This window comes from Pholcus phalangioides, unplaced genomic scaffold (assembly GCF_987345545.1).
Source record: "Pholcus phalangioides strain wild (caught in Gottingen) unplaced genomic scaffold, Ppha-v1.0 ptg000009l_1, whole genome shotgun sequence".
Taxonomy (NCBI): domain Eukaryota; kingdom Metazoa; phylum Arthropoda; class Arachnida; order Araneae; family Pholcidae; genus Pholcus; species Pholcus phalangioides.
In genome coordinates this window covers 731521-759370 of record NW_028301602.1, presented here as the reverse complement: position 1 = coordinate 759370, position 27850 = coordinate 731521, and the positions used below count along the sequence as shown (strand labels likewise).

Genomic DNA, 27850 nt, shown 5'->3' with positions numbered 1-27850 from the left:
AGTCGTAAACACAATTTTTTTCATATTATGGGAACTTAATATAACTCATATTATGGAATTATTAAATTCAAATCATATATGATTTGAAATTTTTTATTAGTTTAAAACTTGAGAGAAAATTGAATTTCGCCCACAAAATATGTGAGATAAAGCTTTAATCGGCCGAAATATAATTGTACATAAATTAAAAATCATTATTAACCTGCTGCTGCGTTTGTTTTTTTCACATACTTTGGTGTACGTGAAAAAGCCAACATTACAGAAGCGATGACCATTTTTAATATTGGTGTATTATCTGATCACTATATATTATTTTTATTTGGCCACGAAGCAGCTATGCAATACATGTACAGTACCACGTTCATTTCGCCATGACAATTAATTTAAAGAAACATGAAGCATATTATAAAAAATTATTATTAGTCTTGTAATGTTAGCTTCACTTACATACATAATGTAAACACAACGATGATTCATTAATCGCATTAACCATGGTTTGACAATTATGCATAATGACCTACAAATGTGATAGATTCACGGTATATGAGCAAAATTTATCAAACTTACCGAAATGGCCGGTGATTATTTATATAATAACCGCAGCTCTTTATCACTTTCACCATAACATATATAGCATAGCCCCTCTTCATGGAGGGTGGCAGGGATCCATCCAGGGCCGATCCATCCCAGGGAACGTGGGATGAATCTTTGATTCGAATCATATCGGATGATTAAGTATGGATATGTTTGTTTTTTACTGTAACATGTTAAAAAAATATTATGTCATTTCTTCAAAACCGTATTCACATTTGCTGAAATAATCTCCGCCATTTTTTCAGGCTAGCGTCGCTCTAAAATTTCTTTTCCTCCTTATCTTGTCAACAACAAGCTGTTGTTAATTTTTAGCTGGGCGCTGATTGACCAATGGCGAAATTCCCCAAAAGGGAAATTTATCGGCCTGTCCATCGTCACGTGACCTTAAGAATAACTTTTAACAATCACATCGTGGTTGCATTCGGAGCTCGATTCTTAACGTGATTCTTACGAACCGATTCTTACGTATGGATGATTGGTTATTAAGAATCAGAAGGTGGTACACCCCCTGGTTTCGCATATATATACAAAATTTTTCGCCGATTGATCTAAAATTGTACATTTGTATAGAAAACATACAGGCAGACAGACAGAAAACCTATTTTATATATATAAATGAGAGATAAATTTTTTTTGAGATATCAAATTTCAGTTGGGTAAGAGTTAGTGAAATAAAATATTTCGTAGTTTCACTCACTAATGGTAGGAATTTTTTAGATAATCTGATGGAAGCTTCGAGATTTTATTAAAATTTACACAAAATTTAACATAATCTGCAATTTTGATAATCTAGTAGGTTTTCATATTGTTGAAGATAACTCAGTATCCTGTAATTTCTATTTCTTCAGTTGTTTTTTAAATTTTGGTGAGATCTACCAAAACCAAGTTTTGAGTTTCTTAACAAACATCATAAGATTATTTGATTGATGAAAATGTTTGTACTTTCAACTCCCCTCTGAGAATGTTGAAACTATAGCAACATCGTAAAGTTCTTTATTTTGCTTGTCACTGTTATAACGTCTTGTTATAGATAATCAACGACTGTTTGTGTTGAATATATTTTTTCTTTTTCAATATCCACAATCTCTCTTATTGTGTGATAAATTCTAGTGAAATAACTAAATATTGTTTTTGTAGTGTCTTAAATGCTAGTCACAGGTTGCCGTGGTGACTAAAAAAATTAGCATTGACTTTGAAATTTTTGTTTGTTCAATAACTGAATGGAAGTCTCAGGACCCTGCACAAAATTTTAAAAAATGATGTCAGCATGTCTGCTAGCATAGGAAGGTGTCCCTGTGTCCTGGAGAAGTTGGGAAATACATTATTTTAGGGTTTTTATGAGTAAAAAAGTTTGATTCCCATGAAATTTGATTGGTTCCTAAATTTTTTTTTGTCAGGCCCTGGTCCAAATTGTGTTTTAAAGCACCAATTGAAAGTAGTTTTTTTAAAAGAAAGGAGAACTGATTAATATCCTTTGATGGAAAAAAATATATGATTGTAATCTTCATTGCACAAATTGACATTTTTTTGGTGCTTTTGTAGCAAAAACTATCGCAACAACTTCTATATTTAGTGACCTAAATATATAATATAAAAGTTTTTCAGCTTCATTTGTGTAAAACTGTTTATCAGTATGTCTAAGGAATTGATAGGCTGGTAATTTCATCAATTTTATTTGAAAATTTTTATTTTCTTGTTTTCTTATCATTTTTTGTATTTGTTTTATTATATTTTCAAGATTGGTCCCGATGGTGAAGGGGATGATGAATTAAATTTTGCAAAAGAGCTCTCACTCAATAGTTCTAAGAAAAAGAAAAATAATACCAAAAAGGGAGAATCTGAATCTGAGGATGATAGTGATTTCGAAGGAAATCTAGATTTTGAAAACGATGCAGAGTTCCAGGATGCTTTCAGGGACATCAGTGACTTCGAAGAAATTTCAGAAAATGGAGATGAGGGCGATTTCATTAATGAAGGTGAGTTTTTTTTTTGTAATTCACATTTTTGAAGAAAGTTATGTTGGTGTTTTATAAAACTTCATAGTGTAATCCCGGCCTATTTTCTGTTTTGAGTATTATCTAGGCTTTTTATTTGTAAGTGCTCTTATTCTACATTTTTTATTTTTAGACATGTCTAAGTCACCAAAAAGAGCAAAGAAAAAACAAAGGTAAGTTATAATTTTCATGGCTTTTTTCCCCTATAGCACTGGAATTCTTTTCATGATATTAATTTGGGACAGCAGACCTGCCAACTCTTCAGATTTAGGCAGAAGACTGGCTTTTTCACCCTTCCTCCTGCTTTCAAGAATTATTATAAATTTCTCTAGATGTTTGACAAAAATTGGATTTTTCTCTCGGTTTTGGTGGAAAAATGACAAGATTACAAGCATTAACAACTACTATTACTAAACCAGACATGCACTGCGTCAATATTCCTCTGCGGAACTTCTAACAAATTGGTATATGTTGGATTGTGTGTGTGTGTGTGTATGTATAGTGAACCTTCCATGAAGTTTGTTTCTGTGTAATGCTTGTTATGTGTAGTGCTGCCATCAATTTTTTAAACTATGAGTTTTTCTTAACTCATAGTGAGTGAAGTGTAATGAATGAATAATTGTAACGTTGTGGGCCTGTTACTCTCTGTGGCACAACTTTTTAACGGGGAGATAGGCTCGCATTTACGCCTTGAAGTTGGGAACCGCAGAAAACCAACCTCAGCCGACCACCACTGTGGCAACGGTAAGGTTTGAACCTGGATCCCTGCGATTCGAGTCCGTCACTATGACCACTCGACTACCGCAGCAGCTTACAAGCATTAACTGCAGGTATGCCATTTTCGCCGTACACTTTGAAAATGAAGAATTCCCAGACTATTCAAGATGGCAAAAATTACACAGGACTTGATGAGTGAGCATTTTTTTTTCTATTATGGAACTGGTTTCTCCATAAAAAATTGTTGTGCTCAGTTGAATGAAAACATATGCATTCCATCAACTTTGATGAATGGTGATAATGTGCTTGTCTGACAGCAACCTAAAAACTGATTTTTTTTACCTGCAATTTTTTGAAAACCAGTTTGCCAGCTCATGCAAATTTCTTGCTCACCAGAGATAGATTCAGCTTATATGTAGACTTATTCCACCCCCTTTCATTGCAGTTCCTTCACACTGTCATAATCACTCATGCTTCGAAATGTTTGTTTGATTTGGCGTGGGTTTGGATTCTGCTTTGCGTTACGACTGCTATTGTCATAAATTATACTAGTTACTGTGATCTATGAGAGCTTTATGCAGTTGCTGTGTGCTGACCATGTGATGTGAAGCTGTTGCGATATGGTTGCATCGAAAATAAAACATGAAAACATTTTAGATATGGTGCAGATCCAGCGAGGGGCGATTTATTGTTTAGGTTCGCTAGATTGTCCTGTATTTTACGGGACAGATAAATTTTTCCTTGTTATTCATGGCGTTTAGGAGGGGCCATCCACCCTCTAGAATAGTGGGAAGGGTGGATTTTCCTTCATTGATTAAAAATTTTTTTGCGCAATTTGTTTTTTGTAATTTTTTTTTTTTTTTTTTGATCAGGCCTATGGGCGCGAGCAGGGCTGTCTTACGAGCATCATGAGCCCCCTGGCCAAGTGATTTTTCTGAACCCTATCTGGCAATTTCTCGAAAAGTTCTACTACTTCTCTCTTTTTTTAGGCTCCTCTTCTCTTGAGGTGCCTGGGTGGGCCCATGCGTTAAGACGGCACTGGGGGGGGGGACCCATCTGGTACAGTAACATAAGCAGTTTTTGATATCTTATATATAAATGTGAAAGTATGTATGTATGTATGTATGTATGTATGTATGTATGTATGCTCTTTATACAAATCTACAGTTTTAGGCCGATCGTTGCCAGATTTTGCATATATACCAAACAGGACCGGGATTGAGCCGTAGGCTACTTTAAAAGTTCGTCAGACCTGGGCAAATGCCCCAAATGGGCAAAAAACTGTCGGGCAACAATGTTTTTGGGCCTCAACAATTGCTTTCGGAACGTTTACTTTGGTTACCGTGGTTTCCAACAATGCGTTTCAGACGTGTATATATGCTTTTACAATGGTTTGTCACACCTTTAATTCTGTCATTATAACAATTTATTCCTTTATAACGGTTTGTAAGTTTTCCAATCCTCTCAGTAATTGAAGAAAACCCGGGAAGAGCGCCAGGTATTTCTGCTAGCCTATATACAGGGTATCCTGTAAGTGATAATGCGGCCTTTATCTCATCAACCGCCCATCGTATAGGTATAGTTTCAATTTAAAAAACTCTGGTACGAAGTTAAAAAGTTATCATTATCCACCAACATGCGAGTTCAACTGCAAAATGACTCAGCACATTTTCACATCAGTTGATCAAACTTGGCAATGGAAGAATTCCCGTAGACCCAAGCACTGGACAAATTATGTTCCCAAATGAATTCTGCCAGTTGTTAAACTCAGTTTAAGAACTTGCAGACAAAGTCTTCCCAAACATTGAACAAAATCACCGAAACCATGAGTGAGCGATTCTGGCACCGAAAAATGACAGTGTGAACAAGATCAACGAAAAAAATCCTAAAAATTATTCCGGGAGACTCCACATCTTACAAATCGGTTGACACTGTCACAGACACAGCGCAGACGGTGCTGTATCTGTGGATATTCCCGGTGTGCCACCACACAACTTGACCCTCAAAGTCGGAGCACCTATAATGCTTTTAAGAAATTTGGAGACCCCGAGACTCTGTGATGGCACCTGACTCTGCGTGAAGAAATTGCACAATTACATCATTGAAGCAACGATTCTAACTGGATGTGACAAAGAAAAAAGAAGTCTTCATTCCACGTATCCCAATTATCACCGAAGAAATGCCATTCACTTTCAAGCGATTACAGTTCCCGATTCGTTTAGCTTTTGCCATGACAATCAACAGAGCGCAAGATCAGTCGTTAGCAGGGGCAGGTATCAACCTACTTGAGCCCTGTTTTTCACACGGACATCTTTTCGTCGCCTGTTCGCGTGTTGGTAATCCTAAAAGTTTGTACATCTACACACCAGATGGACAAACAAAAGTATTGTGTATCCTCAAGCAATTGTCTGAAGTTTTTAATTAAAATATTTAAAAATGAAAGTAATTTTTTCTTACTTAATGCAGAATTTTTTTTGATTAAGAAATAATTAATAAGCTATACATATATGCATTTTTTACGGGGCGGGAAACGTCGCCGGGTATCAGCTAGTTACTGTGATCTATGAGAGCTTTATGCAGTTGCTGTGTGCTGACCATGTGATGTGAAGCTGTTGCGATATGGTTGCATCGAAAATAAAACATGAAAACATTTTAGATATGGTGCAGATCCAGCGAGGGGCGATTTATTGTTTAGGTTCGCTAGATTGTCCTGTATTTTACGGGACAGATAAATTTTTCCTTGTTATTCATGGCGTTTAGGAGGGGCCATCCACCCTCTAGAATAGTGGGAAGGGTGGATTTTCCTTCATTGATTAAAAATTTTTTTGCGCAATTTGTTTTTTGTAATTTTTTTTTTTTTTTTTTGATCAGGCCTATGGGCGCGAGCAGGGCTGTCTTACGAGCATCATGAGCCCCCTGGCCAAGTGATTTTTCTGAACCCTATCTGGCAATTTCTCGAAAAGTTCTACTACTTCTCTCTTTTTTTAGGCTCCTCTTCTCTTGAAGTGCCTGGGTGGGCCCATGCGTTAAGACGGCACTGGGGGGGGGGACCCATCTGGTACAGTAACATAAGCAGTTTTTGATATTAAATATATATTTGGCAAACATATTTGTTCGAGATAAATACAGGATAATAAAGGAAATATAAGGCATCACTAATACTTACTAAAACTGTTAACTCCAGTCGCAAGCAAGTAAAGGGTTAAATTCCATAATATGTTTTTGTATAATTGACAGTGTGATTAAAATCATAAAAATATGGGTTAGCTTAGCTAACTTTGCATCGTGACCTCTGTTTATATCAGGGTTGGAGTCTATGAATGACACAAAATTTTTCTGATTTCATGACAGTGTGTCTGTTTTCTAACATAGGAAAAGGATATGAACACCCGGAAAAATCGAAAAACAGTATTTAGGACCGTTTTTATTGAGATTGAAATCATTCTTAGCTCCTAATAAACTTGACTGGTGCCTAAAAATTTTTTTTTTGATTTGTCAAGCCCTTTTTCACATTGCTGTTTTATGTGTTATCATACATTAAAACTAGAATGGTCTGATTAATCGAGTCAGTTAATAGATTAATTATTAATTGCAGTTAAAAATTTCAGTTGAGTTAATCTACTCAATCAATCTGATTAAAGTTCGATTACAATTTTAATCAAAAGTTTGTAAATTAACTTGATTTTTTTTGGCATAATCAATTAGTTGTCTTATAAATAAGTATAACATTTTGGGTAAGTGGCCATATATTTAAATTAGTTCAGTACTTCGATCAAATTTTTCGCATGGGGAAATACAATTTGATTGAACAAAAACTGACAATTTCAATTTCAAATCGAATTTGATAGAAGTCTTATGAAGAAGAAAATAACAAAATTTATTGTCTCCAATGTGAACAGTAGTTTTCATATGACATGAATGTCGCTCTCCACTTGTTAATACAAGATATACAGAAGACTGGATGTTGTGAAGATATTTATTATTTGAGATGTTAATTTTTTAAGGAAGGAAAAAACTCATCTCTACCTCTACCGGGAGTCGAACCCGGGTCCCTCGATTGCCGGACGAGTGCTCTGACCACTAAGCTACAGAGGAGATAGAGATTTTCCTTCGCTAGAGCGTATATATGCCGAACGGAACCGTGCAATGGACGGTGAAACCGATCAGCTAATAGCTCATGGACAACATCCAGTCTTTTGTATATCTTGTATTAACAAGTGGAGAGCGACATTCATGTCATATATATAGCCCTCTGGTGGCTCGTCGTCCATGAGCTATTAGCTGATCGGTTTCACCGTCCATTGCACGGTTCCGTTCGGCATATATACGCTCTAGCGAAGGAAAATCTCTATCTCCTCTGTAGCTTAGTGGTCAGAGCACTCGTCCGGCAATCGAGGGACCCGGGTTCGACTCCCGGTAGAGGCAGAGATGAGTTTTTCCTTCCTTAAAAAATTAACATCTCAAATAATAAATATCTTCACAACATCCAGTCTTCTGTATATCTTGTAGTAGTTTTCATATTCAGGAAGCATCAATTTCCCCCCCCCCCCCCCCCCAAGTACAATCTGGGCAGATTGCTAGGAAATAAACCAGTATGATTGAAAGTAGTATCGAAATCAATGATAAATTTAAAATAACCTATTTTCTAAAAAATATGACAAGATTCAAGTGAAGATATTCCATGATTTGGCAAATGTGATCAGCATATTAAATTGCTTCAAGTGGGCAGCTCTAATTTCTCAATTTGTTCCTTTATTTGTTTACATCTGGAAGATAGACTCACGATATGAATGAAATATATTTTTTATAGCATCAATTAATATTAGAGCATATATAGTTTCATCAAACATTGCATTAAAATTTGATTAATCAGTTGATTGAAGTTTTTTATTGATTCCCAACCTTAATTAAAACGTAACATATATTTGTCAATTTCAAGATTTAAATGTCTTTCTATAGAGCTCGCTTGTTTTATAAAGTAAATATCTGTTATTTATTGAAATAGGAATTATAGTACTACATAGAGGTCTTGTACCTCTGCTTAGTGTAAAGAAAGTACTGCAAATGAATAGCATTATCTTAATATTGACAAAAATGGACATAGTGCCCTTTACCTCTGGCACACTGATAAATTTGAAATATTCTTTTGATAATTCTACCGTATAATATTATCATAGTATGAGAATCAATAAATAGTGCCTTCAATCTTTTCCACAGGAATAATGATGAAATAGCTGATGATGATGAGGTAAGTAGACATCTATCAAGTTTCTCGTTTTAAGAGTTCAATCAATCTATACACAGATGTGCTTGTATGAAAACTTACATGCAGATTCCCCTGCATTAGTTCTATTAAAAGTTTATTCTGCAATCCTTTAAAGTCAGAACTTTTCATTTGTTTAACATGGTCACTTCATTTCAGTCTTTGTGTCGCAATCATTAGATGAAAGATTTATTAATCATACTCACATGATTTCATCATAATTTTGTTAACTTTGACAAAATCACAGCATGAGTGTTTATGTAAAACCTGTGAAGACAAAATTAAAGAAATGCCGTGATAGAAACCTTCATGAAAAGAAGGAATCGATTGATACAGCTGTTCTTGCATTAATGAATGATTAAAAATGTAATAATGATAAATATATAAAAATAAAGTAAATTTATATGAATAAAAAAATATTATTTCAGCACCTTCATACAATGTGTGTTGAATTGGCTTTGCTATTGCTACAATCAACATACCATATTGTTCCGTATTAGCCGACATGCAGGGAATACCGTATTTCCCAGCATGCCTGGAAATTCAAATCACAGATTCTAGGAAATTTATTATAAAATCCATTGAATTGGCTGAATGTGTACTGTGATCCTTATTAAACCAAGCTTTTCCCGGCATGTAGGGAACAAATCAGACCCCTACATTGAAAAACCTGGTATGTCTCAATATAGGCATGCCAGGAGAATATGGTAATACAATAGACTCTCAATAATCCGGCCATGCGCTGGTCTGGCTCATCCAGTATTCCAGTGTTTTTTAGGCAGGCTTTTTTTTGAGCATTTGAGAGCAAAACACGAAATTCCCCTGATCTGATATGTGCCAAATTAGCGAGAGTCTACTGTAATTTGACTTTACAAAATCCACTTGTCTTGTGTTCATGCTTTGTCACCAGTTAATTATGTATAATTTTGTTTCTTCCAAAGCATACATATGAATAATAATTATTTTTTAAATATGTTGCAGTTTGATGTTATTTTAGAAGAAAACATTGGCAAGGGAAAAGATTCTATGACAACTGAAGCATTTGTTAATTATGATAATGCAGGTAAATTACTTTGATATAAGAATGAACAAGTTTACAAACTGGATATTACAATTGCAGCAAAATCTCTATTATTCAATGTAATTGGGATGAGTCTACACCAGTATATTGAAGTTTACAGATAATCGAATATGCAACAATTTAAGGATTGAGGATAATTTATCTTAAGAGTATGCATGAAACTTATTTGTAAAACAACTTTTTTTTCCTGTTTTTCAGCCGCAAAACAACTGGCTTGGGAAAAGCAACGGGATCAATTTGTAAAGGGTAGGGACTGGAAAAGTAAGAAGTTCAAGAAGTCTGGAAATAAATTCAAGTTCAACAGGCAAAGAAAAACTAAATAATAAACTCCATTATTATTTCATTTAATTTCTGTTTTGTGCCTTTTCACTGTAAAAATTGTGAATGAATAGTGTTTGGATGAGAGTTTTCAGGGTTGAAACCATGAATGAAAGTAACATTGGTACTTGAATGAGCTTGCATGGCTATAAACTCCCATTCCTATTAACTATTCTTTGTGTAATCTACTACTGGCTATATTCTTAAATAAAGTAGCCAGTGCTATTGATAATACAAGAACTTAACAGGCTATTTGACCGTGTTGACTTTCAACTAAGAAGGTGCTTGCCATAACTACAAGTGAAACGACAAAAATGAATAAAAGACTGGACAAACAGCCTGGTAAGTTCTTGTTTTCTATCATTGCCAGTGAAAGCCTGTACCAATGCTATGTTTCAAGTTCTTATGCTGGAAAGTAAATGATGTTGAAAATGTTAGTGATATAGATTTTTTTTCTGCATGCAACAAAATCTTATTTCTGTTGCTCGATGAAAAATGCAATAATTTAATTGCCAAAAATTTGCAGTTTATTCAAGCCAATTATTTATTTTTTTTATTTTTTTATAGGACTATCTATTAATCAAAAGAATAAGTTTGCCCAAAACTATAGAAAATATTTACAATGTAATGAGGACAAATAACAATTTATAGCACACCAACCTATGTTTCGGCACTCATGGGTGCCGTTATCAAGGTGGAAAAACAAGGTGGTGGTTTTTGCAGGGACAGAACATGTTTTTCCACCTTGAGAACAGCACCCATGAGTGCCGAAACATAGGTTAGTGTGTTATAAATTGTTATTTGTCCTCGTGTTGTGAATATTTTCTATAGGACTATCTATGTAGCCTTTGACATTAGAAGTATACTTCCAATTACAAAATATTTTCAAATGATGTGCAGTTTTTTAAAATTTTGAGGGGCCATATACAAAAAATAAAATAACTGTTTATACAAATTCATTGTGTTAAAACTTGGTGTTGGCAAAATTTAGAACCTGCTGTTAAAAGTCATTTGTAAAAAGTTCAATATTTCAAATTATTTTATGTAAACATCTTGATTGTATCTTGATACTTGGATTCCTACTTCCAGAAAGCCAACACTTGCATCCCAAATTTAACTACAGATTTCATCCAAATGTGGACAAGAGGACTCTTAAAAAAAAATGTATGTGGGCACTCTAATGCTCAAAAATTATTTATAATCTGATTTCATCATAAATTGTGAGGATAAACAAAAAAAGAAAATGAACTGACATTTATTTAGTGAATCACATCTATACAATTTACAAGGCATTTATACATGAAGATCAGGTGATGACATAATTATGCTTATTTGGCACTATTTTAGCTTAAAATTTTGTCTCTGCTTTCAGCATATAGCCATAGTCCTGCAACATTTTCTGCTGGACATACGATAACACTAAGAGATAAGCTTCTTTCCAGAACATGTTTGCTGCATTGACTGTCCTGTGAATGTTACAAATAACATCAGTTATACCACTCTCTCAAATAAATCTTGTTAAAAGTATTGTATTCACAAGAACTAAACAATTTCAGATGTTATATTACAAAAACTTATATAACACCAGGGTTAATCAAATGTAAGTTACAGTAATGATTTTATGAAACAAAAAATGAAACGCATCTAATTTTTCTTCCCAAGATTTTTGTTAAAGACGTAAATATGTTCAATGGTTTGAAGATAAAAATTTAATACAATAAACATGTGCACTATTGGTCACATGAAGGCTCCTAAACAAATTACATCTTTCTGTTAATCTTGAAAAAAAAATGGGAAAATGTACAAACAATAAGGAGTGGAACCAAAACCTCTTTAACCCCTTCAAACAGTTTTTAAAATTTCTCGATCTACATTATAATTGCTACAATGAAAATCATGAAACCTTCTGCAAACATCTTTTTTTTTCAGGAAGAATATTTCAGATTTCATGCAAGTGAAAATGTTTCTTTCCCTCAACTCAAAGACTCAGAAAAACCAAGATAGAGAGAGAAATACTCCATCTTTTTCTTTTATACTTACTGTATGCACATTCCTATATTACCCCAAAGGAAAGGGGAAAACCCTCTCTTTTCTTCTGTTATCAAACTTTGAAGAAAAGCTAACTCCTCCCACTGGAAGTTGATCTGACAGGTTGGGGGAGGGTGGAAAATATGTTTGATCATGGAAAAAACATTATACATCTTGTTGGAATAAGGGGGTTTTAAGTAAGCGAGATATCTCTGAATTGCCGAAATACAAGGCATCATCAGGCAAGATATCTCGTCATTTCTGCTTTGTAATGGTTAAAAAAGTTCCTAACTAGGTTTCACGTGTTAAAGTTGGGGGTGAGGGGAACATTTTCAAACAATCCTACAATTGAAGGAATAACATCCCTAACCATCAAATTGATGTTACCACTCCAAAAACAACAGAAATATCAGAAAATTAAGATCTACCTCTGATAGAACACAGCAATCTCTTTTCATCCAAAATGATGTGTTCTCAAATATTCTGCTGTTTAATTTTAAACCTTTAAGCGATTTTCAAAATTTTCCTAATAGACGTAACTGCCACAGAGAAAATCATCAAACCTACAAATTGGCAATTTTCAAGAGTACTTTTTTCTGATTTTATGAGATGATATTGCTTTACCTCCGAAACTGAGAAAAATAAAAACAAGAAAGAAAAAACTTTTTTTTCCCTATCACTCATTCTGTATATATATGCCTTCCTATACCACTCAGAAAGTGTTTTTTTTTTTATCCTTCTTTTCAATCTTCAAACTTTGAACAAAAATTGACTCTGCCCACTGGCAGTTGATTGACAGGTTGTGGGGATGGGGAAGAATGGATGACATCTTCCTATATGGCACTCACTAATTGCATTAAGTTAAACTTCGGTCAGACTTCTACCCCCAAGTTGGTGGCCATGGTCTCAAAATATGCCATCTTTATTTATCGTCTCGATACCACTGCACAATACTTGCTTCTCTTCCTAAGGCAAGATTGCCCCTCTCAGCACTGTAGTCAGGTTGACTTCACGAGAAAAAAACAGCATGGGAGCTCGACACTGCTGCTATCCTTCTACACCAGCGGTTCTCAACCGGTGTTCCTTGTGCACTCTTCAGGGGATCCGCGGCTGCTCAAGGAAAATAATAAAAACAGTAAAATTGAAAAAATTATAATTATTTTTAAATAGTAAAAATAAATCAGTAAGTCTTTGATCAGTAATTAAAAAATTTTCCCCATGAGGGCTCCGCCATAGAATTTTTTTTACTAAAAAGGGCTCTGCGAGTCAAAAAAGGTTGAGAACCACTGTTCTATACCAACCGGGGTGGTTCCACTGTGGCTAGTAGGACACTCTTCTTGTAATTTCTAATTCAGCTCACAGTCTTGAGTCGTTGAAACCACGATCCTATCCTGTTGACTGCGCCAGTAAACTTTTCCCCCGACTTCTTCTTATCGGTCGTAGGTCCTCGGCTGTACTTCTACTATGATTTCAGGGCGAAATAACTGGGTTCTAGACTCCCACACACGCACAAAAGAAGAGAACAACACTTTATTTCGTTTATTATTGAACATCCCCAACAAAACCGTCATGTCTCTTCGGTACAAAACTTCACACTCATCTCCTGTTTTCGTATGTCTCAATTCATTCCATTTTCTTTTCTCGCGACTTGTGTCTCTTCTCGGCCTTTTTCCAACTTCTTTTCTCTTGAACCTTACAATTCTCTTGATATGCCATTTCCTTTTACGTCATTCACCAGCATGTTTAGTGTTCAATGGGAAATGGTTTCCAGATGAGCATTAATTAAAATTACTTTGTCTAGACCAATGATTCCCAACTGAGCATCGCCCCCAACGCTATCTAACCCATAGGTTCTAAAGGAACATTCCATCGCCCCATTGGGAATCACTGGTCTAGACCATGGTCGTGGTTGGTTTCAAAGGAATGAAAAATAATTCATGTAAGTGTTGCCATCTATCTTCCAAATCAAATATGAGAATGAAAATGAAAAAATTTTCTGCAAATTTCAAACTATGACTGTATTGGATAGAATAATTTTCAGAAACCATTGTAATTTCCGATTCATTTCATCTAGCTGGAACACAACTCAGATAGTACACAATAAATGTGTGTAAGTTTATGAAGTGAATATAAAGCCCAGGATAAGAGCTTTAATGACTAAACTATCTATGTTATCTCTCACCATATTATACTCATGGCATATACAAAAATCTACAAATTTCCCCCAGATAATTTTACTCGTGCGGCTTATATGCCAAAAAGGCACCAAAATGATGTCTTGCACAGGTGAGAATTTTGTCTCAAGCCTTCCCTGCTCCTTCACATGATTGCACAAAGGCTATTTTTCATTTTTTTTAATAAAGGGACCCATAAAAAATTGTGACCCGGGTGTGCATAGAAAATAACGACCTAGGCAAACCACATTCCTAGATGTGGAAGCCCCTATAGCTGTCGGTATAACTGCTTTATCTCAAAGCAATTAGCCTGCATATGGTGACCATTAAAAAAAAAGACAGGTCCAGAATGATTTGTTTCATAGGTTTGTTAGATCAGTGGTTCTCAACCTTTTTTAGCTTATGTCCCACTTTGAACCACATTTTCTTCTCGTGCCCCCCCCCCCCCCGGTCTTATCTAGGGCCTCCTACCCTCATGAAGGAGCGTAACACATTCTACTTACTGAATTTAGTTTAATCCAAGCTAAATTTATAATGAACAAAAAATGTATAGATAAGATCAATCTAAGTGGGGGGGGGGGGGGGGGGGAGATTGCCACCTTTCTTATGGGACAAATTATATGGGAATAATAGGTATGTGCAAAATGCTGGACCATCCAATGAACCTACACAATAAATCACCCCTACCAACACAGTATTATTGGTCTGCACCTTACCATGGGCTGGAGCTCAGTGAACTTCCTTCTTTTGGGGGTTCTATGCATTGGTGTCTCACTATCATGGTTCCCCAGGCAAAATTCTGGGGGTGCCCCTTTACGTAATCAAAACAGCTTATACATATTTACTCAAAAATGATAGTGCTATAAGTGACCATGAAAGGCCTCCATGAGCACCCCAAGCCATGCCCACATAGATTTGAATTAAATTATACCATTCCTGATGCCAACTGGAAAACATTGAGAAAAATTAAATTTTAGTAATTTGCCCATCGCTGGGTTAGATGATTGAGGTTCTACTTCATTATTATTTGCGTGAATTGATTCTGAAAGCATGGTAGAAAAATAAAAAATAATATAAATTAAAAAAAACGTTATTGTATGCATTTATGAAGGAGAGTTGTTAAGGCTAAATTATAGTTGGCGAGTTTATCAGTTACTCGCTTGAGGTTGTACGTGCTGCTATTCGAGTTGCTCTGTAAATAAAGTTGCCTGGTTTACTTGCTGTTGTCTTTGCGAGTGAAGTTGAAGGGAGGAGCTGCTTATCTTGCTACTCTCTTTGGTTCACAAAAAAAGAGAGAAATATGACATTACTTTTTCTCAGTCACCTCATTGGGCATTTTGCCTGTTGTTGTATTTGTATTTAGATGGCTCCTGCTTCATGGACAGCTCTGCTGGATTCTGAAAGTTTAGTCACACTTTTTCCCCCAACATATTTTACTTGAAAATTTTATTTCTTTATATTTCTCTGTGGGGCCCCTTCACCACTTGTCATGATTCCCCCCTTTCATCTGATTTTCACTCGTGGCCCCCTAAGAATATCCCAGGACCACAAAGGGGCCATAAGGCCCCAGGTTGAGAAACACAGTGTTAGATGATCTTGTATTTTATGATATAAATCAATGTTTCTCATAGTATTCAGATCTTGGAAGGGGCGATTGCCGTCCTCTGCAACTGTGTCTGTTTTGGAATCGGCTATAAACTGTAGATCCCAATACAATTAGCCCTGGTATGCGGAATACAACAAAAATGGTCACTGTAGCTGTGAGGGATACTGGCTTGTGTTATCTTATTATTTTCATTATCAGAGTGTCTACCACATATCCAAAGAAAAGTTTTGTGAACCTCTGCTTGTCTGCCTAAATAAGTTTTGCTGGAATCTTACATCAAATACCTTTCAAACCAGCCACGACCATAGTTTTCCCAACCTTTTTTGTCCCATCGCCCTCCGATGCAATGTAATCCATAGGATCCTATGTTATACCTGTATCTTCTATCGTCCCCCTGAAACATTCCATCACCCCAGGGGGTGCTAGTGCCCATGTTGGAAATCACTGGTCTAGACAAAGTAATTTTAATTAATGCGCAACTGGAAACCATTTTCCATTGAACACTAAATATGCCTGTGAATGCCGTAAAAGGAAATGGCATATCAAAAGAATGAATAGTAGAAAATGAATAATAGAAAACTTGGAAGCAAAACAAGAGCCTGAAAATTTGTTAAACGTGCTGGAAAATAAAATACATAGAGCATTCACAAATCAATAAAAAATAGGGAGTGAAAATAGATGTACTCGGATCAAATTTTTTGTGAAAATGAATCAACAGAGTCTACTTTTTTTTGGAAAAAAATAGCTGGAAACAGCGATTGAAGGATTTTTGTTGTTCTGTGGATGAGCTGCAGTTCACTTAGTTTGACCCCATTTTATTCATTTTTTTGTCTGAAGCCTAGACGCTGAATCTTGGGGAAGGGCCCTCAAGCTCAATAAAATTGTGGGAAGGAGAAATGACGTCATCGAAAAGTCGCTTCTATTGTGACATAACTTCAAAGTTTCTTAAGGGAAAATTTTGTTTTTGGTGCAAGATGTGTAGAATTGAAGAATTTCTGCATTTTTGTAGCGGAATGTAGCAAACGAGGATAAATTGTTAAAATTGTAGCAGATTTTCTACCCCTGTAAAATAGAGTTCACTTGATTATATACAAACCATTGAGGAAAATCGTTATAATCAATGTTACGTTCATTTATTTCATTTTTAGCTGCATTGATGAAATAATCATTAATTTCTTCGGTTATTATTTCAATGGTTTTATTAACAGGTTTCTTTTTGCACACAGATCCAGTATTTGTATTTATTATATATACTATAATTATTATCATATACTCTATTTAGAATTTTCCATTGTTTTTTTTTATCATTGTTGCAGTTACAGAATTTATTGTAGAAATATTTTTCTTTAGTTATCTTGAGTTCTTTCAATATTTAAGTAACATAATTTTTATATTCCATCTCAAATTCTTTATTATTTAATTTAAATCTTGTGTAGAGTCCTTCTTTGATGTTAATCATTTTCTCTTCAATTCATGTAATCCATTCGTTTTGTTTTTTACATTTTTTCTAAATTCTAGTGTTTCATCTAAAAGGAACGCTATTTAAATATTGTATCCAAGAATATTTCATACAAAGCATTTACATTTTTTTAATCAAATATATTTTCATCAAGCTGGTAGTTTTTAAGCAAATTTCTAAACTTATTTTTTCACTTTCTAATTTTTCAGCATCATTATTGAAAGAAATGATTTAAAGATATATTTTGAGAAGGAAAATAACTTCAGAATTACCGAAATGAATAATTACAGAATAATTAAAGTGGTTTCAGACCAAAATCAGAATTTATTAATTTAATCGGTAATTAACAAAAACTTTTTTCAGAATAATAAGTGAAAAAAAATTATTTCAGAACTAATCAAAATTGATAATTTACAAAAGAAATAATTTCAAAATAAATAATAGTCTTCAATTATTCTCATTTCTGTTTAACTTGGGCCTTCTCATCGGCCCTTCTTTTAAAATGTCACTAAACTACATGAATTGATAGTCCGCGGAACCAAGTTTCAATGTCCCTCGCCGTGAATGAGAGGTTAAAGACCCCTGTCCCAAGGCATCTTTCTACATTATTTGCTCACCAGTAGATGGAGTTGAACAATCATATTTCAAGAAATATATTTCCTGCATTCATTTTGAACTTGATCAACCCATGCTGGCATTGTTTATAATTAAGAATGTAATTTATACAAAAATTGTCACTTTTTTAAGACAAATAAATTCAATTGGTCGAATGGTCGACACGTTTCGGCTCTTCAATGGAGAGCCGTCATCAGGACCTCGTGGTCAGAATTCACACGAATGAGTCGTGGAGGAGTGATGTTTACGCCTGGTCGTCTGAAGAGTTCGCCTTTGTATTTGCTGCGTCCGAGTGGTCTTTGGATGCGAATTGGGGAGCCATCTGTTGCAAAGTGTTGAAAGTTTTGTCACGACTGAGGTTAATAAAGCCTATCCAAGCTGACGAAATAGGTGGCGTGTTTCTTCCATCATTAACGAGGAAATTCTGGCATGTTCTGCCAGAATTTCCATCAAAAGACCACTCGGATGCAGCAAATACAAAGGCGAACTCTTCGGACGACCAGGCGTAAACATCACTCCTCCACGGCTCATTCGTGTGAATTTTGACCATGAGATCCTGATGACGGCTCTCCATTGAAGAGCCGAAACGCGTCGACCATTCGACCAATTGAATTTGTCTTAAAAACGTGGCAATTTTTGTATAAATTAAAGCCAGGCAAAGTTTCTCATTTTTGTGATAATAAGAATGTAATATTTCTTAATCAGCGTAATTTGTTCCACTATCGTGCTCATTAATCTGTGTGAATCACTTGTTCACTTGTTATTTGAATCAAACTTCCCTATAAGAAATAATGGAAAATTTGTTCCACTATTACTCATTCACATAAGAATGATTAATAGCAACAGCATTCAATCAGTAATCAAACACAATAATAATATAATAAATAATACGATAAAATATATATAATATAAATAACACCTTAAATATAACCATACAATACGCAGACCTGCCAACTCTCCGGATTTAGGTGGGAAAAACTGGATTTTTCATCCTCCCGCTCGCCAGATTTGTTGAAATTTCTCCGGATTTTACGCGAGCTTTCACGTAGTCGTGACGTCAATGTCTGCCATCGTCGTTAGGGAAAACACCCATAGAGGACAGCCGTGGCCATTCCCATCAAGCATCCGTAAAAAAGTCTTGGTGACCACATTTAAGCAACTGGCAAAGACGTGACTTTGTTTACGTAGCATTTATACAAATACAACGCCACAACAGGCAAAATGCCCAACGAGGTGGCTGAGAAAAAGATGCCCATAAGAATATGGATGTCATATATTTAAAAAATACAGCAACCCAATTAAAAATGCAATTAACAAAAATTATAAACACTATATACACATGATAAAATATTATACAATGCCCATAAAGAATACTTATGGTTGTCTGATTCTAAGTATGGATAGCTTCTCGATTTACCCCAACATGTTTATCGTATTTCTTTTTAAACATGTCAATTGTGTTACAATTTACTACCTCCTAAGCTATTGCATTTATTAACAACCCGATTAGGCAAAAATTCCCTGCGACACCATAACCTTGTATTGTCCCTCACCAATCGATACTGGTGTCCCCTTGTAAAAGCAATCGATTGGCGGTGTACTAAAAGTTCATGGTCCATCCTATCTATCCCATTGAAAATTTTGAACACTTCGATCATATCTTCTCGACACCTGCGTTCATCTAATGTAAACATATTCAAAAAAGGAAGTCTCTCTTCATAACTCAAGCCCCGTGTGCCAATAAGGACACACGTAGCTCTTCTCTGCACCACTTCAACCAAGTCTATGTCCCTCTGTAGGTATGGTCTCCAAAACATTATAGCATACTCCAGTCCAGGACGGACTAAGCCTCAAAAAAGTGGAAGAATGACTTATGAATCTCTTAAGTGAATGACTTAAGAGAATGGCTTTATGAATGACTTAAATGAATCTTTATATTTAGCTTTATATAGCTTAAAGTTTTATATTTTCTTTCTGAAGACATTTAATCAATCATTAAAATTTAATAATTTTAATTAATTAAAAAACTTCAAAATACAAAGCTGTTGACGAAAAAGCTTGTTTACCGAACAGCTGTTAACACTACTACCACGGAGTGGGTCAATTTGACCCAAATCATACTTCGTTTTCATTTATCTCAAAAAACTTACACGCAGATGATAAAAAAATTTAGTGTTTTTCATGATATCGTATGAAAATTAATTCGTGAAAATTTTATTATCTTCACACTTTGTATTTCAGAGTTATAAGCACTTATACCTACAACCGCGGTTTGGGTCATTTTGACCCAACATACTATCCTGTAGAAAAAAGGGGTATAGAATTTTCTTGGAAGTGGTTACCTTTTCTAAAAAGTATTTCAGTATTTCTAAATGAAGATAGTGAAGAGTAAAGGAAATCTTTCAAGGCCAATTTATTGTCCGAGGAGATTGTCTTTTTTTTTGAATGGGGGAACGGCAAGTAGAGCTAAATATTTTTTTCCCTTTGTAAACTTGAATACCTTTTGGGAAAGTAAAAGCTTAACTCAAGAAAAAACATGTAGTTGAAATTTCTGTAGGCAAACGATGTCACAGAAAAATAATAAAATTCTGGCTTGTGAAGGTCAGACGAAATCTAAGAGTCACTACTTATTGCGTCAGATAATATTAAACTACAGTTGTATGAACATCGCTACTGGAAAACAATGATGCCACAATGACAATTTATCAAGGAAAGAACGACATAATTGTTTCATTACTCAGCACACTTCATCTGACAGTCGATATTGGTAGTAGTAGCCCCAAAAAGTTTCCAGAAACTATTTCACACTACAATTCAATAAAGCTTGCCATAGTTGTAGCGATCAAATAGCCAGAAAATATTCAGTGAAAATAGCATCACAGAGGTGGCCTGTCCACATTTTCTACATCCTAGATCTCACTATAAAAATATTTCTGGATTTTGTATAGAGCAGTACAGAAATCCAGAACTAATTTTCGAACCTAATTTCTCTAAATTCCTACTGAAGAGCTGGGTTCATCATATGTATTGCCCTTTAGCAAAAATAAATGTTCATGCGCTCTTGATCATGTAACTGTGAGCCATCAAAATGTGGAAACAAAACTGTTAACTTTTGCAGGGGTTGTGCAACTCCAACATGCTGTGAATGTGCAAGGAAAATTAAAAACTTTGCTCCATGTGCTCATCATAAATTCCACTTACTTATACTACTTATTTGACATAATTGTAATACTTATTTGACCGAATCATATTAGACTTTCTCATACTTAAAAATACATGCTTATTTTACATCTTTGTCATATTATGGGATTACTAAAAAAAGTTTTCATACTGAATAGAGTAAATAATGCATACTAAATCTTAGTTTTACTGAATTACATCATTTTTTAGCTGATTTTGAAGCCCATTTCATATTTATAAACAAATATAGTTTTCCATTATGAATACACAATTCAACAACATAAAATAAGAGTAGGGAAAAACGCAGAAACCAAAAAGAAATTACTGTTTTTGCTATGAAACAATTTAGGTCAATTTGACCCAGTCCGCGGTTTTAGGTATACCGAAAGTGCTGTGGTTCTAGTGTTAATGGAATACAATAACGATTATACAGGAATTTCGGCTTACCCCTGATAAATGGTTGCCGATAAATGCTACGTAAACAAAGTCACGACTTTGCCAGTTGCTTAAATGTGTTCACCAAGACTTTTTTTTCGGTTGCTCGATGGAAATGACCACAGCTGTCCTCTATGAGTGTTTTTTCTAACGATGACGGCAATCATTGACGTCATGACAATGTGAAAGCTCGCATAAAATATAATTTCTGCCAAAATCTGGAGAAATTTTAACAAATCCGGAGGGCAGGAGGGAGGATGAAATCTAGATGAGTCTCCCGCCTAATTCCGGAGAATTGGCCTGTCTGCAATTAGGACAATTTATGGACTATGTTGTATAAAGTCATTCTTTTTGTGTTACTATGAAAAAGAACCTATCCAATGACACTTGCTTTTACCTCCTTTTTTGGGTTTTTTCCAATAGTATTTGGAAATGGGAAATAGCACTGTCGTGTAGGACAGATTTACTCCTCGCTTTGCTGGCCTTATTTGATTGGTTCTTTTCTAGAAATTCCCACGTTCTCTACACATCTAAATTCATTAAAAAAAGTGAGCAACTTCTTTTCACTTCTCTCTTCCTCAGACAAGATACCGTCCATAAACTCTTGCTGTTGCATGCAAAGAAGATCCACCAGTTCATCTACGGTCAACTCCTAGCTATGTTCTACCACTAGTTCTTGAACATCATCCTCATGCATCCCCAGTCCCATGTGTTCTTTCCCAAGGAATACAATCTCTTTGACAAATGTTGGCTCCTGTTCAAGAGCTAGCCCCTCAAAGTTGCGTTCAGTAATGCAATTGGTTTTCTCCAAGCAGAATTTTAAAAAATTCCAAGTTCAAAAATGTGTGGTTACCATGTTATATCTAGTTTCGTATTGGAAACAGTCATGCTCGCACGTGTGTTCATCTTTGGAGTGAGGCAATATGACTGGAGGCTGTAGGAAAGAATATTACATATAATTCCACAGTGCCTATGTGGATGAGAGAGAAAACCCATTGGCTCAGTTGTGAAGGTGTAAAAATAGATAAACAAAGTGCTTGCAATTTTTGCTCGCAATGCACCACAAAGCTGGGCTGGAAGAGATCTCTGCAACGGGATAAGTCCTGTGGCAAAGCTCTGGTGTTCATTCATCCTTTCACGCTTGCAATGCAAATTATCCCTCATTAACAGAGTCAAAATTTTTCCTCGCTATGCGAATTGCCTGTTAACCCTCTGACTGCTCAATTTGTGGACCGAAATTGCTTCAAAAATTGCGTAATTTTTTTCAGTGAATTTTAAAAGTGAAGTTTGTGCGGTAATACCACGTGCGTTCAAATGCCGCAATTTAGTGGACAACTAACGACATCTGTTGGCCAAAACATAAATGAAACGTCTAATACTGTATAATTTATTTCAGTGGTTAAACGGGGGAAAAACGGGATGCGCTCCTCAATAAAGGAAGAAAAACACATGCCCGCGGAAATCGCGGGATGAGCAGATTTTGCTACATTTGAGTTGCCCGTGGAAATCGCGGGATGAGCAGCCAGAGGGTTAACCACAATTCCACTGTACAGTTTTTTTTAACAATTTACACACAGGCCTGGTCTATTGCCATGGAGACAATTTACTATCATTTTATTTTTGAAGAGATGGCTGTATCAGATTTATCATGGAACCTTACTGTGCATTTATGTAAGTTAAGTGTATGTTGTTGCCAGTTTTGTATGTTCAGATGCTGCCATCTATCTCCTGAAAACAAAACTGCCAAATAAATGTATATTTTTATGAATACCCTTAACTAGTAGACAAAGAAATTTTATACATATTTTCTAATTCTTCTATGCTCTTAATTTTATACATTTTTCTTGTGAAAATGTATTTATTTATTTTTTAATTTGAACATGCATGTAGCTGTGCGTGTATGTGTGGGGTAAGAAAAATGCTAACCTGTAAAAATATTTAAGAATGAAGTCCATCTTTTCAAGATCTTCATCTATAAGTTGCAAGAGATAATCTTTGAATTGTTCGATATCATCCTCGCCAGGAACTGTAAAAAAAAGTGAAATGTACTCAGAAACATATATCATCATTTATAAATTTATATCACTGAAATTGACACATTTTTCTACGTCAGCTTTTCCTTTGACAAAATGGAAAAAAAAGTGAAGTTTTAGTTAGTGATTAAAAAAAATGTGAGTTTGGTTTTTTAAAAAATGCACAGCAACACTTGAAATTAATTAAAACTACAGTAGAGTCTAGATAATCTGAGATGAGTGAGACAAGAAACTATCTTTTTTTTTTGGATTACAGAAACCCTTTGTTAAATAAAAATAGACGGGGGGAGGGGGGGGGGGACTTCTATAATAAGGAATTAGAAAAGATTTCAATGCTTTGAATTGTTCAGAACGTTTATCTCTTGAAAAAGCTAAGCACTTTCTTGGGGGGAATTCGTCATCAAATTACATACGGAGGGCTCAGAAGTCAATCAGGGTAGTAAGTCAACAAACATTAAAACTGAGATAAAAGAATCTTTATTCTGTGATCAGTATAAGTGGCTCTATTTTGCTGTTGCAATATTAAAAATAATGACTTGAATGTTTTGGCAGCTGAAAGTTTTAACAGTGAAGCGGCACTTTCAGTACGAGTCATTTTTAGAAAATTGACTCACACTGATTGGCTTCTGAGCCTTTCATATATATATCACAGGCGCCACTATGAAGAAAGCATTTGGAGGGCTGAAAGTTTCTGATTACATACCGAAATAAAGCCATATGCATAAGAGGGAAAGATGAGTTTAATGCTGCCGTAATGCATGGGCTGACCGGGGGCCTTAAGTGCACAGGGGGCTTATGAAAATGAAATCTGGTCAAAATTTCCAAGTTTAAGCATGCAAATTAAAAGGAAAAAAATTTATAGTCAAGTAGGGGGGGGGGCTCTCAGAAAAATCACTTTGCCCAGGATGATGCTGATCACTTTGCCCATTCTGTTCATGATGCTCTTAAGACAGCAACGGATGTGTCGCATTGCATATTCACTATTTATTGTGGGCTCAACCCTCCAATTTATTTGGGGGGGGGGGGGCTGAGCCATCAGGTTCTGGCACCTATGCTATACATTAATGTAGAAATGTAGCATTTGGATACCTCATGAGCATTTATAAATTTTTAATAACTTTGTTTAACAAAGAATCTGTGATATAGATATTTACTATATCTATAAATTAGTTAATTTTTTAAGGTCTGAACAACGTTCTTTCAAGGGGCATTGCACAGTGTAATAAGGTATTATATCAAATAACCAACCTTCAGCGCTATTGACCCATTCTTTTACGAGGCCCCGCACCTCATCGATGTCTGTTGCACCACCCAAATGGGCTTTTTCATAGATAAGAGGTATTTGGACTGGCTGCTCTTCTTGGTCAACACAACTGCAAGGACTTGGTGGTGCTGGTGAAGGAGATTTATTGCTGGTCTGTAAAAATGTAAGACAGTAATGCTATTTATCGGTAAAAAAAAAGTCATCACATTACATTTTGGAAGATGGTATACTAATATATAGATAAAAAGAAAAGAGCTAAGTCACACTCCAGGGTGAAAAGACTGATATAAGTAAAATATGTATAAAAAAATTCTCCCTTTTTTTTATAAAATGATTCTACATATTCTTTGTATAAAAAAAATTCAAGAACACATTCATTGAATTGAGACGAAAATATCAAAGTACTGTAAACATTTGCTATAACGATAAATCTTTCTCCTACAGCAAAATTTTTTTCAAATCTTGTTTAAAATTTCCATTAGTGTAATGTTTAAATCCCCTTGACACAATGATATCTTCAATGATAATCCCTGTATAACAATATCATAGCTGCCAAGTCTCCCGGATTTCTACTCTATCTCCCGGACTCCCGAAAAATTCTTTCATCCCCCGAATTTCGAACGTGATTGTAAAAAATCCCTACATTTAAGGGAAAAAGTTATTCCCATAATTTATCAAAAAAAAACTGCTGCTTCATAAGAGCTGCTTAAATTGTCACCCTTTCGTCAAATCACAAAAATATATTTAATTTTTTGGGAGAAAACAGAAAATTCGCCAATCAGCAACCGTCAATCCAGCGTTTCGGAATCTAAAATTGGCATGATCGCGTGTATCTGCTTTATGCTCTATCCATATGTCCCGTTGCGGGACCGACAGAGATTTTTTGGTTTGCAAGATTTGATTTTTGAGAGGTAGTTTAAACCAAGGACCAATTTAACTCAACCTACTGGTTGGCCATGATTGGCGATGGTTTCACGGTGTTTGCAACGGGAAAATATTCCTAAAATTTTCCTTATACTAATGAAAAATCCCTAATATGTTTTAAAAGATCATTTTTACATTTATTTCTATACGGAATTTAGATCCGTGCGAAAACCTCCCGAATTCTCATTCTCCAAAGTTGGCAGCTATGCAATATTTTTTAAAGAGATTATGAAACCACTACGACGATACATTTTTTATACCTTGCTCAATGTCATCTTCAAAATACAGTAAACACTGCTTATTAGAATCATGGATACTGTTATCATTTGGGTATTGTTATAACTTTTGCAAAGTACAGAATGAATCAATATCACACAACATGGGGAAAAAATTCACTTACAGTTATCAGGATTTCAGTTTATGCTACCAATATTTTTTTTTTTTTCATTTTTCATATGTTGAACAACTTTTTGAAAAACCTAAGGTTGGTCCAGATTCATTTTTCTCCCACAAATTATTGCTATCAACTTGAATGACTATGTAGGAGATCAGAAAGCTCCCTTGTTGACAAAAGTTTCCATACTCAGTTTACAATGTCCTAATTGGGCAGCCTCTGTGATCCATGTGCATTTTTTGTAATAAAGGTATGTTTAAGATAAAAGAAATTAATTTCTTCAGTTTTTTACAACTGACCACATTCATAGTTCTTCCGTCAGAAGACTTTTGCAAAGGAATCCATGGAACATACTGTGTATTATAAAAAGTATAAGTCATGATACGTGTTAGACAGTGTTTCATTCTAACTCCTCACAATCCCTGGATTAAAAAAAAAAGGATTTTAGCTTGAAGGGGAAAAACAACCCTATTTTAAAACAATATGAGGGGAAAAAAAGGTATGATTGTACATTTTGCAACCAGTTAGGTGAAAAAGAAAAACTGAGTTATCCTGTTTGACCAAATGGGATGGCCGGTCATCATACTTGAAATTAAGGTTTTCTCTGATACAGCTATCAACCAGTTATTATCAGAAATTCAATTAAGCAGCATGCACTGCATTTTAAAACACCTCCCTAGCTTTTATTCTTCTCAGGGCATCTAGTAACATCTGTTTCATACCACCTCTCCTCCAAAAGTGTTAATGAGGTTGCCGCTGTTGTTACTGCCTGTATAAGACGGAATCATCAAATCCCTTAAACACCTTCATATGATGCACTTGGCTCAATTGTATTGATTAACAAGTTAATTATAATTTTGTGTGACCAATAAAAGCCTAAAACTGCATTTTCTAGTGTTACTAACCACGTCAATTTAGAAGTGATGTTCACAACAGCAAAAATTTGGTGGTATATGACAGGGTTGTTTGATTTAAACCACGTTGGTTTAAACCTTGGTTTTAACCAAGTGGTTTTTTTAAAAAAACCACTTCGGTTTTTTTCAAAAAATCAAATAAAAGTTGCCTAAATATCATTTTTTTCCTTGAAAATATCATACTGGTTCATTATTAGCCAAAATGTTTCATTTTTACCACATTTTATATCCTTGGGGTATATTCTCATGGTATATCTTTAAAGGACATAAGATTTTATAAGTGGTTTTTTTCAAAAAGTCTCATAAAAGTGGCCAGAATATATATATATATTTCATATGAAGTATCTTAGTCATTTAAAGTTATATATAAAAGCCAAAATTTCTCATTCTTACAACATTTTCTAACCTTCGGCTACATTCTGATGCTCTATCTTTAGCAAATTCATGAATAAGGATTGCATCACACATCTAAATGTAATGGTGTATTATCTCACAGGGTTTCTTTTTCCCTTCACAAAGAAGCAGCTACAGTAGTGACACCATCATGCTACTAGGGGTATGTGGTCCTATAATCCAATAAAGACACCAGCGTCCTTAAAGGACAAAGACTAGTGTACTAGTTGTTACATTCAGGGTTGGCAGGTTTTTGACACATGGCAGTTTTTGACGGTTTAAACTGTCACGTCAAAAACCCTCCGTCAAAAACCTTTGTCAAAAACTGTCAAAAACCTCAAATATTGCTTTTCGATATAAAAATTCCCAATGAAAATACACACATTAATTGCATGTAATGTTAAAGTGACTATGTTATACAAAGAATAAATATTTAATAAGATTCTAAAATAATTTTCTACTCC

At 35.0% G+C, this 27850-nt stretch overlaps 2 protein-coding genes across 3 annotated transcripts in view; one reads left to right on the top strand and one right to left on the bottom strand.

Moving 5' to 3' along the window:
• Noc1 (Nucleolar complex protein 1) overlaps positions 1–9997 on the top strand; it is a 99785-nt gene extending 89788 nt beyond the window's left edge. The window contains exons 12-16 of the mRNA XM_089236999.1: positions 2333–2570; positions 2722–2761; positions 8523–8553; positions 9550–9631; positions 9848–9997. Coding sequence (XP_089093125.1) covers positions 2333–2570; positions 2722–2761; positions 8523–8553; positions 9550–9631; positions 9848–9972 — 516 coding nt within the window. The 3' untranslated portion in view covers positions 9973–9997. The remainder of the gene's footprint in view (positions 1–2332; positions 2571–2721; positions 2762–8522; positions 8554–9549; positions 9632–9847) is intronic.
• Positions 9998–11204: 1207 nt separating this feature from the next.
• The window catches only part of Rev1 (Rev1 DNA directed polymerase), a 45282-nt gene continuing 28636 nt past the window's right edge, over positions 11205–27850 (bottom strand). For both annotated transcript variants that reach the window (XM_089236997.1, XM_089236998.1), the window contains 3 exons: positions 24746–24914; positions 23391–23490; positions 11205–11433 (listed from right to left, as the gene is read on the bottom strand). In XM_089236997.1, the coding sequence (XP_089093123.1) occupies positions 11316–11433; positions 23391–23490; positions 24746–24914 (387 nt within the window). In that variant the 3' untranslated portion in view covers positions 11205–11315. The remainder of the gene's footprint in view (positions 11434–23390; positions 23491–24745; positions 24915–27850) is intronic.